The sequence below is a fragment of the Falco cherrug genome, chromosome 6 (assembly GCF_023634085.1).
Source record: "Falco cherrug isolate bFalChe1 chromosome 6, bFalChe1.pri, whole genome shotgun sequence".
Classification (NCBI taxonomy): Eukaryota; Metazoa; Chordata; class Aves; order Falconiformes; family Falconidae; genus Falco; species Falco cherrug.
In genome coordinates, this window is record NC_073702.1 from 24,222,613 (window position 1) to 24,238,633 (window position 16,021).

General features: G+C 37.9%; 1 protein-coding gene across 1 annotated transcript in view; it reads left to right on the forward strand.

Annotated features, from left to right (window-relative positions):
* Positions 1-16,021, forward strand: part of SNTG2 (syntrophin gamma 2) — a 268,443-nt gene that overhangs the window by 174,123 nt on the left and 78,299 nt on the right. The window contains exon 9 of the mRNA XM_055714276.1: positions 9,950-10,077. Within this exon, the coding sequence (XP_055570251.1) occupies positions 9,950-10,077 (128 nt within the window). The remainder of the gene's footprint in view (positions 1-9,949; positions 10,078-16,021) is intronic.

The following is a 16,021-nucleotide window of genomic DNA, read 5'->3' on the forward strand; positions in this document are numbered from 1 at the left end:
CACATACATTCTATAAATGGCTTATAGTGAAAAATGTTAGTAAAACTGAGGCGAGTTCTCTCACTAAGTTGCATCCAGTGTCAAGTTTCTGCAACAAATTGATGTATATGGAGCTCCTAGTTTAGTGATATAAGCAAGGCAAGCCTCAGATTTATCTTTGGGAGTGTGCAGACTGTGTGGAGTTCAAAGAATTTCCCTAACCTTGAGCTAATTTTTCTGAGCAAGGGCAGCATGTCCCCTTTTGGGATGTGAAAGGCGGCCAAAAGCTGTCTGTAACAGCTGACATTTGGGTACACTTGCATTTATAGTGTAACACAATAATGATCTCAACGTTGTATTTTGTTATTCTTTTTCTTAAGTACCTTTAATGTTGGGTTTTGATTTCTGACTGTTGTTATAGTTTGAGGAGTCATAATTAGTTCCTGCTTTCTGTGCTGAGATTTAATATAAACTACTCTGGCCCCTGTTCCCTACCCCCAAAGGAAGAATATATCTGGAAAGATGTTGCAGGCAAGGTTGTTGAGGTGACTCAGGAACCAATTACATACTAGCCCGAGGGAAAGAAATTAAAGAAAGAGGTGCCAGATTCTGTCAAATAGTCCATATGTATTCTCTAAAAATATCTTACTCAGGCTTGTACCTTATTGGTTCATTAAAAAAATAATAATGTAATAGCACCTAGCAGCACAGCTGTAATGAAATATTCATTAATATTTCTATTGTAAATCACTTCTAGAGAAACTTACATAACTGAAAGGTTTATAATTTTTTCCTCACTTGTAGAATAGTAATCCCATTGATTTAAATGTATAGTTACTGCAATGAATATGGCACTGTAAGTCCCTAACATGTACTGCTATACAGACTCTCCATGTAAACACCACATATAGGTAGATGCTCAGTGTCTGCAAAACCATCTATTAATTAAAGAGCATTAAATGTCTTCAAGGGCAGTCATTAAATTTCCAAAGCATGCATGTGATGCAGCATTAGAATTAAAACAGTGTTTCTTTTCTGTGATAGAAAGGGAGGGGTAGTATCCTTGTTTCACATGTTTTTCACCTTCCTCCATTTAATTAAACAACCTCTTGTCAATTAAAATAATGTAGAATAGAGCTGTATAATTAAAAGTTGCTGCTTTCACTGAATTTTAAAGACCTCAAATTACTTGTCCAAATTGTTACTTTGTCTGGAAGAGCTTGTTTCCTGTATCCTTATTGCCTTTATCTATTAAATGATTTGGTGATGCATACTTTACCAGATAATTGCTGTCTTTTTAAAGCCATCAGAGAATCATGCACCTGCATCTAAGAATTCCATTAAAAATAAATAAACACGGACCCTCTCCTGAATTGATGCTGAATCAAAGGTGTTTTGATACTGTCATTAAATCCCTCTGAGTTCTGAGACAAGTCGAACACTCTAATTGACTCCTATTTACAGTAGAGATCTCAATAATGTGTTTCTTTAGCTCGGTACCACAAGAGTTTCACTCATGTCTCTACTCCCAGCTGAACACTTGTTAATTGTGTTCAATGATTAAAGTAAGTTAATGTAAGAGTCTTTTACTGCTAAATGTAGTGGTCTGGTTTTCTTCTCCAACCAGTCTATAGCTTCTGTTTCCTGTCTGCCCCTGAAATAAGTGTTAGCAAATGCTCAGCCATACATTGATCAGATCAATTAATTGATCCACTGAAACTATTCCTACATATATATAAAGATATATATATAAGGTATGCACAAACAATATATACATGTATTTCAGTCACAGACCTGACTGAAAACTATGGAGCTCATCCAATCCATTGTCCACTGTGAGTTGAATAGTTGCTGGTGCTGTTGCAAGAAATTACATAACTCTGTCTTCCTCCAGAATAACTGTAAGACAAATCTGCCTACTTTGAAAAATGTATTATACTGAGGGCTTTCTTTTGAGTATGCTGTAATATATTTAGTAATGGGGTTTTGACAAGATGGACTCCAGTTTGCACCAGAAAGATGCAAGAAAGTTAATATTTACTAATCTAAAAGTTTTTACCAAATTCCATTAAAACTTTATTGTCCAATGTTTTCAGTTATAGCTTAAGGAAATGAAGCTATCCAAGCCATGTTTTAGCATTTCAAAGTTTAAGGACCATGTGGATCACGTTCTTAGTCATATGATTTAGTTTCAGGTAGGTCCTGCAAGGAACAGGGATTTGGACTTGATGATCCTTATGGGTCCTTCCAACTTGAGATACTGTATGATTCTATCGTTTCAATCTCAGAGGTTTTTTTACTAGGAAAATATTTCAGTATATAGATATCAAATATATTAATGTTGCTAGCATTTTCACATACATATTTTATAAAAAAATACTTTATATTCTTCTCAGAAATTCTCATCGGTGTTCACTAAACCAGACATAGAAAAAATACCTCGAGAGATAAATAACAGCATCATCATAATCACCTCTTTTTGACCCAGTGTCAATAAAGACAGTAATCTAGAATTAGTTATTCCTCTTACATATATAGACATGTGCTTGGTAGAAATACCAGTTTACCGAACAAGCTCAAGACTTTAACGATACACTTTAATAAATCCTCTAAAGCAAAAAAAAAAAAAAAAAAAAAAAAAAAAAGAAAAATTGCAAATGATCAGTAAAAGATTGTATTTTTTCCTAATGGGTGTCACACTTGATTCTTATTTCATAGACTTGTAGAATCATAGAATCATAGAATCATTTAGGTTGAAAAACACCCTTAAGATTGTCAGAGCCCAACTTCATGTTAACATCACACTGCTAAGTTCACCACTAAACTATGTCCCTAGGTGCTACCTCTACCCATCTTTTAAATACCTCCAGGGATGGTGACTCAATCACTTCCCTGGGTAGCCTGTTCCAATGCTTGACCACCCTTTCAGGGAAGAAATTTTTCCTATGTCCAATCTAAACCTCCCCTGGTGTAACTTGAGGCCATTTTCTCTGATTCTGTCACTTGTTACTTGTGAGAAGAGACCGATACCCACCTTCTACAAGCTTCTTTCAGGTAGTTGTAGCAAGCGGTAATGTCTCCCCTGAGCCTCCTTTTCTCCAAGCTAAACAATCCCAGTTCCCACAACTGCTTCCCATAAGACCTGTTCTCTAGACCTTTCACCAACGTCATTGCCCTTCTCTGGATGTACTCCAGCGCATCTATGTCTGTCTTTCAGTGAGGGACCCAAAGCTGAACACAGGATTTGAGATGCAGCCTCACTATGGCTGAGTACAGGGGCCAAACACTGCCCTAGTCTTGCTGGTCACACAGTTTCAGATACAAGCCAGGATGCTGTTGGCCTTCTTGGTCACCTGTGCACATGTGAGCTCATGTTCAGCTGGATGTCAACCAGCACCCCCAGGTCCTTTCCCACCAGGCACTTTCCCGCCGCTCTTCCCCAAGCCTGCAGCATTGCCTGGGGTTGTTGTGACCCAAGGGCAGGACCTGGCATTGAGCCTTGTTGAACCTCATACAACTGGCCTCGGCCCATCACTCCAGCCTGTCCAGATCCCCCTTCAGAGCCTTCCTTCCCTCAAGCAGATCAACACTCTCCCCCAGCTTGGTGTCACCTTCAGAGTAACTGAGGGTGCACTTGATCCCCTCGTCCAGATCACTGATAAAAATTTTAGAGAGGACTGGCCCCAATACTGAGCCCTGGGGAACACTACTTGTACCCGGCCTCCAACTGGATGTAACTCCATTCACCACCACTCTTTGGTCTCAGCCGTCCAGCCAGTTTTTACCCAGCAAACAGTACATGCATCCAAGCCATGAGCGCCAGTGTCTGTAGGAAAATGCTTTGGGAAGCAGTGTCACAGGCTTTACTAAAATCTAGGTAGACAACATCCTAAGCCTTTCCCTCGACCACTAAGTGGGTCAGATTGTCATAGAAGGAGATCATGTCAGTCAAGCAGGACCTGCCTTTCATGAACCCATGCTGGCTAGGCCTGATCCCCTGATTGTCCTGTACATGCCACATGAACTCAAGATGGTCTCCTCCATAACGTTCCCTGGCACAAGGTCAGACTGACAGACCTTTAGTTCCCCAAGATCCTCTTTCTGGAAGACATGATGGGTGTCATATTTTCAAACCTTTTATTTCCTTTTAGATTGTTTTACCTTTCAATGTAATGAAAATAACAATTAAATATATTAATTCATATTTGCTGCCAGGGAGGTGGTAGAATCACCATCCCTAGAGGTGTTTAAAAAAATGTGTAGATGCAATGCTTAGGGACATGGTTTAGTGATAGACCTGGCAGTACTTGGTTAGCGGTTGGTGCTGATGATCTCAAAGGTCTTTTCCAACATAAATGATTCTGCTCCTATGATATAAATGAAAATTAATTCATTGAAAGTTAAGTTTGTATCTTACCAGTCTTTTGCAACTCTCAGACATGGAATTTGCCAAACAAATGCAAAAATTAAGGACTTTTGATAGAAGATCAAGTAAGAACACAAGTCTTTTGTGAAATCGTTTACACTGGTTACATTTACAGGTAAAAGCTGAGATATTCATACGAAGTTCTCCTGTCTTCTCTTTATTTCTCAATGCTGGTGACAAAAACAAGGAATCGTGGTAGCAGAGAATAAAAGTAGCTTGTTTGAAGGGAAGAAATTGTTATTGCTAATTAATTTAGTCTCCTAAATAAACTGTGCCAATTATTGTTGCCTCTTTGCTTAATTGTAGTGCGAGAACGTTTGTGATAGATACGTTGCCACTCCAGATATAGTCCTTCATCTGCAACCACTATGAAGACTTTGCAAGAATTGCCTTTCTGAAAACCAGATAGTATTTGTTATATGAGATTAAAGGTATATTTGCAATCAAGCTTAATCGTGCTGAGTAATACGGCCCTGAGTATTTTTGACTCCAAAAGTGAATTAACCCAGCTTCAACCTGCCTGAAGCCTATGTATAACAAAAGAGCAGTATGTCAACCTACAATATCACTGTGGCTGCTTTCAAGGTGCGGCCCTTACAGAAATTGCAAATTAAATTACCAGGAAGGATTCAGAAACACTTCCTTCTGAAGACATTTTTCTTACAGATATTTAGAATCTATGACAGTTTTTTTTTAAAAAAAAAAGTAAGGAAAAATAACAGTTTTCCAAGCTCTTCAAATTCTGTCACCAAAAGATGAAAAATTGACAGTCCCAGCCAGCTGTGATCTTTTGCCTTCCTTCATATGTTATTAGTGGAAATTTAATTATAGAGACATGTCTGATTAGGTCTCCCAGTTAGTGGAGTACTTTCTGGACTCATTCTACTTCTGGGGAGACTTCCTGGTTACCCCATAATGAGTTATATAGCTGTTCAAAAACGCAACAAAGCACTTGTCTGCATTGTCCTTCATAGGTCAATGATTGCTAATGGGATACCGAATCAGACCCTCCTCTAGGTCAATAGTACACAGCTGTCCCAGGTGGGTAGTGATTATGTGTCATTACAACCAGATTCTTGTTCAGTGTTGTGTCAAAAATGAGATTTTTGTGTTCAATCCATTTCTTAATGGACAGGTGTTACAAACAAATTGGCATTAATTGGCAACATTGCTGGCAGTTTGAGTAGAAAGCCAAAGGTGTGAAATGAACCAGAGGATAAAAGCTACGATTGCAGAGATCTCTAAACAGCCACATTTTTTAGTGCTTTCGTGAAACAGCGTGAAGAGTTTTCAACACGAGCAGCAGCAGCAGCTGTTTAGTAGACAGAAGTCTTGAAGGTCAGCCAGCTCAGTAACCTGTCAGACCAAAGGATCATCTAGCCAAATAACCTGTTCCCAGCAGATGTCCTCAAGAGAATACAAAACCAGAGGAAATATGTACAGTTATTTATAGGGTACATTTCCTGCACCTCCAATGATTTCTGGCATAGCAGCTTCCTGAGTCACTGTTTGTTACATAGAGAAATACATTCTTTCTTTGTTTTTATTCTGCTGTCTTTTACTCCTAATCAATATCCCTGCTTCTTATATGAAAAAGGCAAGTGAACCACTGTTGCCTAATCCCTTTGTCTGTTACTTACTGGTTTACATACCTTTGTCATAAATTCCTCAGCTGCTTCTTTTCCAGACTAATGAATCTTTGTTGACTTAATTGTTATTTGCATAAAAAGGATTACTTTACTTCCAACTTCTGCTTTTCCCACAACAGCAAGATCTTGGTTTTGAGTGTTGGTCGCCTGTTCATGTTGCATTACAGTACGGAGGAAGTTAATATTGTCTTTCCTGATGTGCATTACTATGCATTTATCTATTTTTAGCAGTCCTTTTGTCTCTCAGTCATTCAGTATCATGAGCTTCTTCTGCAGCTGGTTACAGTTTGGTTTTCTTTTTGTTGTTCTTCATTACTTGTGCATAGTAAACTTGGTCAGTGTGGTGTTCAGCACCTTGTCCAGATCTTTAATGAGTATACTGAGCAGCGTGTGTAACTGTGGGAGTCCACTGACAGTGCCCCTCCACAGGGAAAACTGGTTCTTAACTGCTGTGTTTTGCTTGCTGTATTTTAGCTAATTATTAATTCGTGTGAGCATTTGCCTTCTTTCACAGCAAATTAGTTAAGAACCTTTTGTGAGGGACAAAAGGGGTTTGGAAACCCAAGTACACCTTAGCAATTGCTTCTCATATTAATTAACAGTTTTGGACAGCTGTAAAAGATTTGTGAAGCATGACTTCTGTTTGCAAAAGTTTTATTGACTTGCTTCTTCCCCAGTTTGTTTTTATCCATGTGTTTTGAAGGGGATATGTCAAAGGATCTGTCTCAGATTAAGTGTTAATAGATTATAGGCAAAGTGAACAACACGAGCTGCTGGTCCTACAATAGTATTTTGTTTCTATGCAGTGGTCTTACGGCCATATGTATGCCCTCTTTTGCCTTCAAGAAGATAAAGAGTGGTCAATCCAACCTTATGCTCTAGCATAAACTGGCTAGTAGAATATGGCTTAGTAAGAAACAGACGTTTGAAACTTGGACCAGTTTGACCCCTTTGTATCCTTTCCCTGCTCTTGGTCATTAAAATTCAAATGCAGTAGGGTTTTTGCAGATATAAGTAGTCCAGAACTGATGTGTGTGTGTGTGTCAGGATTTACTGTTTCTACTGTTTTTCAAATATCAAAACTTTGATACTGTTTGGAGAAGTCACATTTTCTTCAGGAGTTTACATCAGTTGTAAACAGTTCAGCATTTTGGTAGAAATATTTCTATACTGTAGTAACAGAACTTTGGGGTTAATAGATTCCATTTTTTCCCCTTCAATTCATGAATCTGAGGAATAGCTGTGATGTAGGTTTTCTAAAATCCTGATCTTTACTTACATGAAGGTATCTTTTTCTTTACATTAGTATCCTATTAAAGCATTTAATGAAGTGTAAGGGACCAAATGGAAACATCAAATTGCAAGAGTGACCCACTCAATTTTTTTGCTGTCAAATGCTCTTAAATTGCCTAGAATATTGCAGAATATTGTTCAGCAGCCTGATAAAAGTACAGCTAATAGTTCACAAGAAGAAGATACATTTTTATTTAAATGGTCTGGATGTTTTCTGTATCTTGAAAGTTTAGAAGATGGGAACAATAGGTAAAAGTGCTGCAGGAAGTTTTATATTCCTTTATTTTCTGATTCTTTTATTTAAATTCAGTGATCATATTCAGGCATTTATGTTTGACTGTAATAAGCTACCTTCTGCTTTATTCTTAGACATTTCAGTTTGCAGACAGGCACGGTTAGATTATGTTGATAATTTTCAACTCCAGATTGCCTATGGTTCTGTCAATTATTTTAATTTGCACAGAATTCTAAAATATGCATCAGATTCTTCACTATGATACTATTAAATTCATACTAAGCTTTGGAGACACCTTAGCCTTCTGTGGCTAATTCTATGAAATAGAGTTAGTCTATGGACTTCATTATGAAATATTCATATGGCAACAACACCAGGAGACCTCAATCAAATGAAAGCTGGATTGTTCCAGGGACTGAAAATACTCTAAATGAAATTCCTTTCCCCACAGAGACTGCAGTCTGAAAAGATTCTTTAGTGTTACCAACTCTTAGCAATTTCATTACAAATTTTTCATTTACTAGAAAAGTGTCTCTCAATCACTAACTCTCAGTTGCCCTGTTAGAATATGAAACTCACTATTTTGATTTATTTAAACAAGTAAATAGAAAGATCAGCCTTGCTGACTGTAAGAAGGAGCTTGGGGGGGGCGGGGGGAATATTAATCCTAAATCCTTATGAGCAAGAAAAAGAAATAGAACAATTCCCAGAATGCTCTTTATTTTGAGTAAATATTATGGCTTACAAACACCTGGGCATACAGAGCTGAAGTTGGGTCATTCTGATTTATTTGCTTTTGCAAGTACTACTTGGTGCATATTTGCAGCTTGTATAAAAATAACCAACTTTCAACTCCGTTATGTACCGCAAAGTTCTCTGTACAATGTGGGACAAATAATTTTGGTTTGGAGACAAGCACAAATGTATGACTTTGACCTAAATATCTATGCTTGTGAATCCTCAGCTGCCTCTCTGTAAGTAGTATTGCTAGAGAAGAGTGAAATGCTCAGCTGTCATGGTAGTGCAGAGATATAAATACCAATAAGAACTTTTCAATTTATCATTTTTATGCATTCTTTAAGAAACTCCTAGCTCATTCTATTGTTTATTTAATAAGCATTTTTAAAGCTCATAATCATGCTCATAAATTTCAATTCCTATACTGAACAGTAGTTTCCAGCATTTTCTGATCTGTTTCTAATTTAATTGAGTTTTGCCTATAACCACTGTTTTGAAGTTATTTACAAATAAAACCAGTTACCATCTTTTTTTGACAATTTGGGCATACTTCTGTACTTCCAGTCACTGGTACAATGATGTAAACTTCTGGATATTGTTTCACAAGGAACAAACTGCATATTCTGCAATTGTATATCTACTAAGATGTACACCTCTCTGCAGTTTCTTGAATGTTTTAGTGCTAGTGGTTCTGTGACAACTTTCAAAATTTCATAAATATTTTCTTCTTAGCATGTTTCATTCTTGGTGCTTTCATGCGCTTCATGTGCTTTTTTGTTGCAATACGTAAGATGTTACTTATATGAGCAGGCTGAACAGTCTGCGTATAAGCTCTAGGTTAGGTTTAAGTATACCCTTTTGTCAATTGCTATATATCGGGGCTAATTCCTCTAACTTGATTTTCATTTGCACACATTTGATGTTAAGGTAATTTTCTTTTGTATGCCATAGTTACATGAAATGATTAGCTTGTAAATTTTTTTTTTTTTCACTACTCTGGGATCTGGACATCCTTTACAGCTTAGCTTGTTTCAAAAATCTTACCCTTCTAGTAGCAGCATTTGAAGGAAAACTTCAAGGATCAAATTTCAAAATGAATCAGTCCGAATATGGATAGGAATAACACTGACATCAGAATTTTAAATCTACTATTAAATAACATTATGAATAAAATTCACAATGCACAAATAAGAAACCACTGTTCTCTAATGTAGTCCTTATATTAGTGTATTATTTGTGTCTTTTTCTCTGATTGTTTGAGGCATATAGAAGAGTTACAGACATCAAATTAATATAAACAAAAAATTATTTAATGTTGCATTTAGATAAAATTCAGGACATTTATGACTGAAAATTATTTCCTTTCTGTTGTCAGTTATAAATATTAACAAAAATATAAATATTTGTAACGTTAATACTGAAATTAAGTCACAAACCTAATATCAAGATAGGTAGCTTTCTACATGAATGCTTCTTTTTATTTGTTTACTAAAACTTGAGTTTCTTGAATAGTTTTATTGCTATGATTATTCATTTCTGAGACAAGCAGAGCCAGAGATGCATATTCATGGTTTTTTCTCTATGTTGTTTGATAAACTGTACTTACTGATTCTCATTTATTCTGCACAGGCTCCATCATCACCTTCTTCACCCATAGCTAATGAACCAAAATATGAGAAGCGCTGGCTAGACACCTTATCAGTTCCTCTGTCAATGGCTCGAATCTCGAGGTACAAAGCTGGAACAGATAAATTAAGGTTTGTAATTTAAAAGGGGAAGGACTTTTAGCTAGCTGTACCTAATATTACTCTGTGGACTTTATAAGAATTCTTCGACTGGAGATATGAAAGTCTTCTTATTAAAAACTATGCGGTCCATCTTTTCTTGAGATCAATGGCATGCATGGTGATTACCAAAGATAAAGTAAAAAAGGACAATAAATATAGCTCCTTTCTGTAATCTTTTGTATCTTGGGAATTTGGTTAGTATCAGCAACTAGAACAGAAGTTAAGCTTGGTGTTACTTGAATTAATTTTTAAGGTATTACATTTCATTCCGTATCCCTAATAGAATAGTTACGTATTCCCAAATTCTAATGTTGTCAATTAACTTTCCTTTTTCTTTACAAATGATAACATAGCGTACAATCATCATGACTGTGCTACATATCATTGTCATATAGAAACTCATATTGACAAGAGATTTTGGCAAAGCGTGTGGTACAAAATACTGTATTTTTGATTGTAAAATCTTTATCCATCTCAGACACCTAAGTAATGGTTTATAAAGTAGCCGTGGAATAGGATGTCAGAGGTGATTTTCCTGTACTTCAGGGAAGATGAAAGGAGAAGTGAAGTTTAATAAAGCTTCAATAAATAATGTACTTGAGAAAAGTTTAACACATCACTGCATGCATCAGCTTTCTTCTGCAAACCATTCTATGTGGTAGAGCTGCCTCAAATTTTCCAGTATTTGTGGTCCAAGTAGTCCACAGTTCTCCACATGTATGAGAACAGGACTTCATTCACTGTTGGTGTTTTCCATTTTCTTTATTGCATTTTCTTTGCCCTATATTTATTTACTTCTAATTCTTGTTAATGAAAGAATTGGAATCTCTCTTGAACAGTCAACTATAAAGGTCACCTGCTCCCAGGATGTACCAGAAATTCATGTGTATACCTTTCTTGATCTACACCAGATTTATTACCTGTTTTCTGAAAATGACCTGAAAAACATTTTCTTTTTCTAGTAGGACAGTTATGCTGCTTTAACTTACAACAATCGGTCTCCTAAATGACTGAACAACTCCTCTCCCAGACTTTGTTAAAGCATCACAGGTGTCCAGAAAGGTTTTAGGTTCTTCCACAGTCTTTGAACTCTTAATTCCATTTATTTAGTCTCTCATCACTTCCTCCACCACTTCCTTCCTGCTTCAGCTGACCAGTTCATGTGGTCCAACCCTTCCCAATCTATCACAGGCCTCCAACCATTCAAGGCTTAGAAGTTCTCTTGTGAATTAAGTGAACAAATCTGTGTGCACATTTAGTCATCAACTCATCAGCAACTTATCATCAATGTTCTTAAATTTAAAAATGGAAGAAAATAGAACATTTAGGCCTCTGAGTTCAGTTATCACCGTGATAGTTTGAAGCAGTTTCACTCCTGTTCTGTGCACTGTAGACATTAGATGGAGCAATCCAAAGGGATTCCAGTTCCCAAAACAGTAGCATGTGCATTTTGAGACTTCTTTGAAGTAAACCACCTTCTGATGTTGTACTGGGTCTGGCTGAGATGGAGTTAATTTTCTTCATAGCAGCCCATATAGTGCTGTGTTTTGGTTTGTGACTAGGACAATATTAATAACACACCATCATGGCTTTCCTTTTTCCTACTCTGCTTCTACTCAAGGAGTAGGCCAGGGGCGGGTGAGAAGTTAGGAGGGGGCATAACCTGGGCCGCTGACCTGAACTGACCAAAGGGATATTCCATGCCATGTAACATCATGCTCAGCAATAAAAAATGAGAAGAGAGTGTTTGGGGGGGGGCTATCCATTACTTGGAGACTGACTCTGAATCATTCTACTTACAAGAGAAGGTGAGTGGTTGCCTTTGCATCACTTGTTTTGTTGTGGGTTGGTGTGTTGGATTTCTACCTCTTCCCTTTGCCTATTAAACTATCTTTATTTCAACCCATGAGTTTTCTTCTTCTCTCTGCTGGACAGGGGTTGGGGAGTGAGTGGAAGTGTGGATGCTTAGCTGCCAGCCCAGAATCAACCCATCACACATCTATTTTTCTTGTAAGGATTGAGGAGCTTAGTGCTTTCATTTTCAATATTAGACAGATATATTCTCCTGTGATGCATGGCATTCCCACATATATATATATATATAGTATATACAGCACTCCTTTATTACTGGTGGTTTTGGTTGGTTTGTGTTTTGTTGTTTGGTTTTTTTTTTTTCTCCTTTCTGTTGTATCACTCTAAAGGAAGATGAAAGCATTCCATTAAAGCCTATCACTACCCCATGATACTGTAGTTCTACTAAATGCTCCTTGCTTATTTTAGTAAACCAACAAGAACATCTATATGAGCATTAGAGGAATGCCACCTTGAGATTAACCGCAGATGAGGTGTTTCCCATGTTCTTGCTAAAGGTGTTTATTTTTGCCTGAGGGATACCAGACTGCTCTTATCCTATTCTCTCCTTTTCTGAAATACATGTACATATTTTTACTACTATCCCACTTGTATCCTTTCCTTTAAATTTCCCCATGTTCATATAAGCATAAACTCCAACATTTGTCTTCAGTAATTGCTCTCTGAAATCACACATCTGCTTTGCATGAAATAAAACGTACAAGCAATTCCAAGTATAAATGGTACCATCAGTATAGATAACAATCCTCCTTTTCAACCGTATCAACCCATCTCCACTCCCTTTCACATTTCAGCCATCAGTCTAAAGTAATTTGAATATGTTCATGAGAATTCCTCCAAATATATCATGGATTCTTCTGACAAATTTGCTAATTTTGCCATTCTCAGAATATTTACTTGGAGCCTATTTGCATACCTTGTTATACAGCATGCCTGATTTTTCAGAATTAAATGAGTCCATAAGTCTGTATGTCATCCTTGTAACTTTTTTTCTGCCTTATGTTCGTCATAACATTGTTTTGTTGTAATGCTTCATTATATTTTATCCTTTAAGTTACCTCCATTGGCCCTGAGAAGGTGCACTGGCACAAGAGCAGACAGATTATTTTTTAAGTGTATAGTATTGAAGTATTGCATCTTCTGTAGTGCCACATGTACAGCTGTGTGCCTTCTCTTCAGCTAGATGGGCTATATAAAAAGTCTTTTCCTCTACTTCCTACCTGAATTAAATTTGGAGAGGTCTATATCATTCTTTCCATCAAAATTATCTGTATCCCTTTGGCTTTTGACATTGTCTTGTAACTATGCAAAATTTTATGGCTTGTGAAAGGATGCTGAAGCCTGTATTATTTTGCTGTCGATCCACTTACAAGTAATGCATACTATGCTTTCTTCAATCCTTCTTTTCCCTGACGGAAAACCAGCTTTTTTCACCTGTGAAATTCTTGCAGTTGGCTACAGCAGACTTAGCATACTTCTGTTACTAAAATCAATCACAGAGTGATTTCTTTAATATATAGTATTGTATATTCTATATATAGTATCCGTAAGTCCAACTACTCGTGCTGTTCTGATGTGGTAAGCTGCTGTCAGCCAGTCTGGATGGCCCCTCTGACCTCATTCACTTTCCTTCTCCTTCATGTTCAAGATTGTTTCATGTTTTCAGCAGTCTTTTTCTGGGACTGTAAATAAGTTCCAACTTTCAGATAACCTTAGGAACAAGAAAAAGATTGTCTGTCATAAGGCTAAACAGATTCTTATACGTTACTGAAGGTCATGTTTTTGTTGGCTGTATTTAAAAAGGATAAATAGAGAGTATGACAATGTCAGCATCTTGTTTAATATTTTTTACCATTTTTCAATTAGGAGCATGTTACACAGCTAGAGTTGTCTGTCAGACTGTAGTATACTTTTAGTGTGGGTTAGATCAAATCTAGTCTAATCAAGTTAGGCTATATTATTTCCTTTGTGGTCCAGCTATGCAGTTTAAATTCCTCTGTACTTCATTTGAGTTTTCTAGTAACTTTGGCAAAAAATGGCAAACCTTTAGCTCTTGTGTCATGAGATGACCAAGAACACCTGTATCTCTTTGATTGTTATTCTTTTTTCATTATAAGAGAAAGAAGTTACCCTTGACTTTTCCTTTCACTTGAATTTTCTTTTTATTTTTCCCAGAAAGTCTGAAGACTGGTGACTTAATGACACAAGAGTCTATTTTCATATATTTCAGATTCTGTCAGCACCGTACATGAAACAAGAGAGTATGGGGTAGATTTTTTTCCTTCATTATACATAAAGAGGGGTGAATGAAAATACTGCAGATGGGACTGTGGAGTATGTTTGTCTGTATCACAAAATGAAATTACAGAATCACAGAATGGTCGGGGTTGGAAGGCACTTCTGGAGACCATCTAGCCTAACCCCCTGCTAAAGTAGGTTCACCCACAGCAGGTTGCACAGGATCACGTCCAGGCAGGTTTTGAATGTGTCCAGAGAAGGAGACTCCACAGCCCCTCTTGGCAGCCTATTCCAGGGCTCTGGCACCCTCAAAGGAAAGAAGTTCTTCCTCATATTCAGATGGAACTTCTTGTGTTGCAGTTTCTGCCTGTCACGCCTTGTCCTGTCACTGGGCACCACTGAAAAGAGCCCGGCCCCTTGACACCTGCTCTTAAGGTATCTGTAGGCATTGGTAAGATCTGCTCTCCATCTCCAGACTAAACAGGCCCAGCTCTCTCAGCCTTCCCTCATAAAGGAGATGCTCCAGTCCCCTCATCATCCTTGCAGCCCTCCGCTGGGCACTCTCCAGTAATTCCCAGTCTCTCTAGAACTGGGGAGCCCAGCACTGGACACAGCACCCCAGATGTGGCCTCACCAGAGCAGAGCAGAGGGGCAGGATCACCTCCCTCCACCTGCTGGCCATGATCCTCCTAATGCACCCCAGGGTCCCACTGGCCTTGGCCACCAGGGCACACTGCTGGCCCATGGGCACCTTGCTGCCCACCAGAGCTCCCAGGCCCTTCCCCGCAGAGCTGCCTCCCAGCAGGCCAGCCCCAGCCTGTACTGGTGCGGGGGGTTATTCCTGCCCAGGGGCAGGACCCTACACTTGCCTTTGCTGAACTCCATGAGGTCCCTCTGCACCCAGCTCCCCAGCCTGCCCAGGTCTCGCTGAATGGCAGCGCAGCCTGCTGGGGTCTCAGCCACTCCTCCCAGTGCTGTGTCACCAGCAAACGTGCTGAGGGGACACTCCGTCCCTTCATCCAGGTCGTTGATGAATAAGTTGAACATGATGATGCAATACTGACTCTTGGGGAACACCACTACCTACAGGCCAAAAAATTCCCCAGAATATTTTAAAGGAAAGATAAGAAATGTAGTAGATATCATGCCTCTTCTCACTGGGAGAGAAATATTGTATTAATTACTGAAATCACCTTTAATTAGTTTATTTCATGCTGTTGATATGATTGGACTCTGAAAGAATATTTCTATGCAGTGTGCTGATCAGTCTTTTTGATTACTTATTAATTCAATAACTTTTATTCACTTGCTTTTGTAATATAGCACTGCTACTTCTATCATTCTGAACTTCTCACCAGTCCATCAATGTAATTTTTCTCTGTAAGAGGTAAGGTAATCTATACAGTGAGGACTGTTCCTGTGAATACTCTTAATTGCTAACTGGTAATGGAGACATTTTTTGAGTGTTGAGAATAGAGTTGGTCACTGAATGTGATGGAAGTTTAACAGAGAAATGATAAGATCAGTTAAATCTTCCTCACCCAAAGGAATTTGTAGTTCATGGCATAGTTTGGGGTGGTTTTGTTTTTAAGATGGAAAAGTAAAGATAAGTAGTCGATGAAGAACATAGTTCATTCATTTATAGTCTTTCATCTCTCCTATGGAATGTCTGGATCCGTATTTGGAAAAAAAAAATATAGACATGTATTTTTAGTCCTTTCAGCAGACAGTGGCAGTACTATATAATCCTTTTTATTTGTTGTATTGACTGGAGCTTTTGACTAAGTGAATGTACAATCACTAT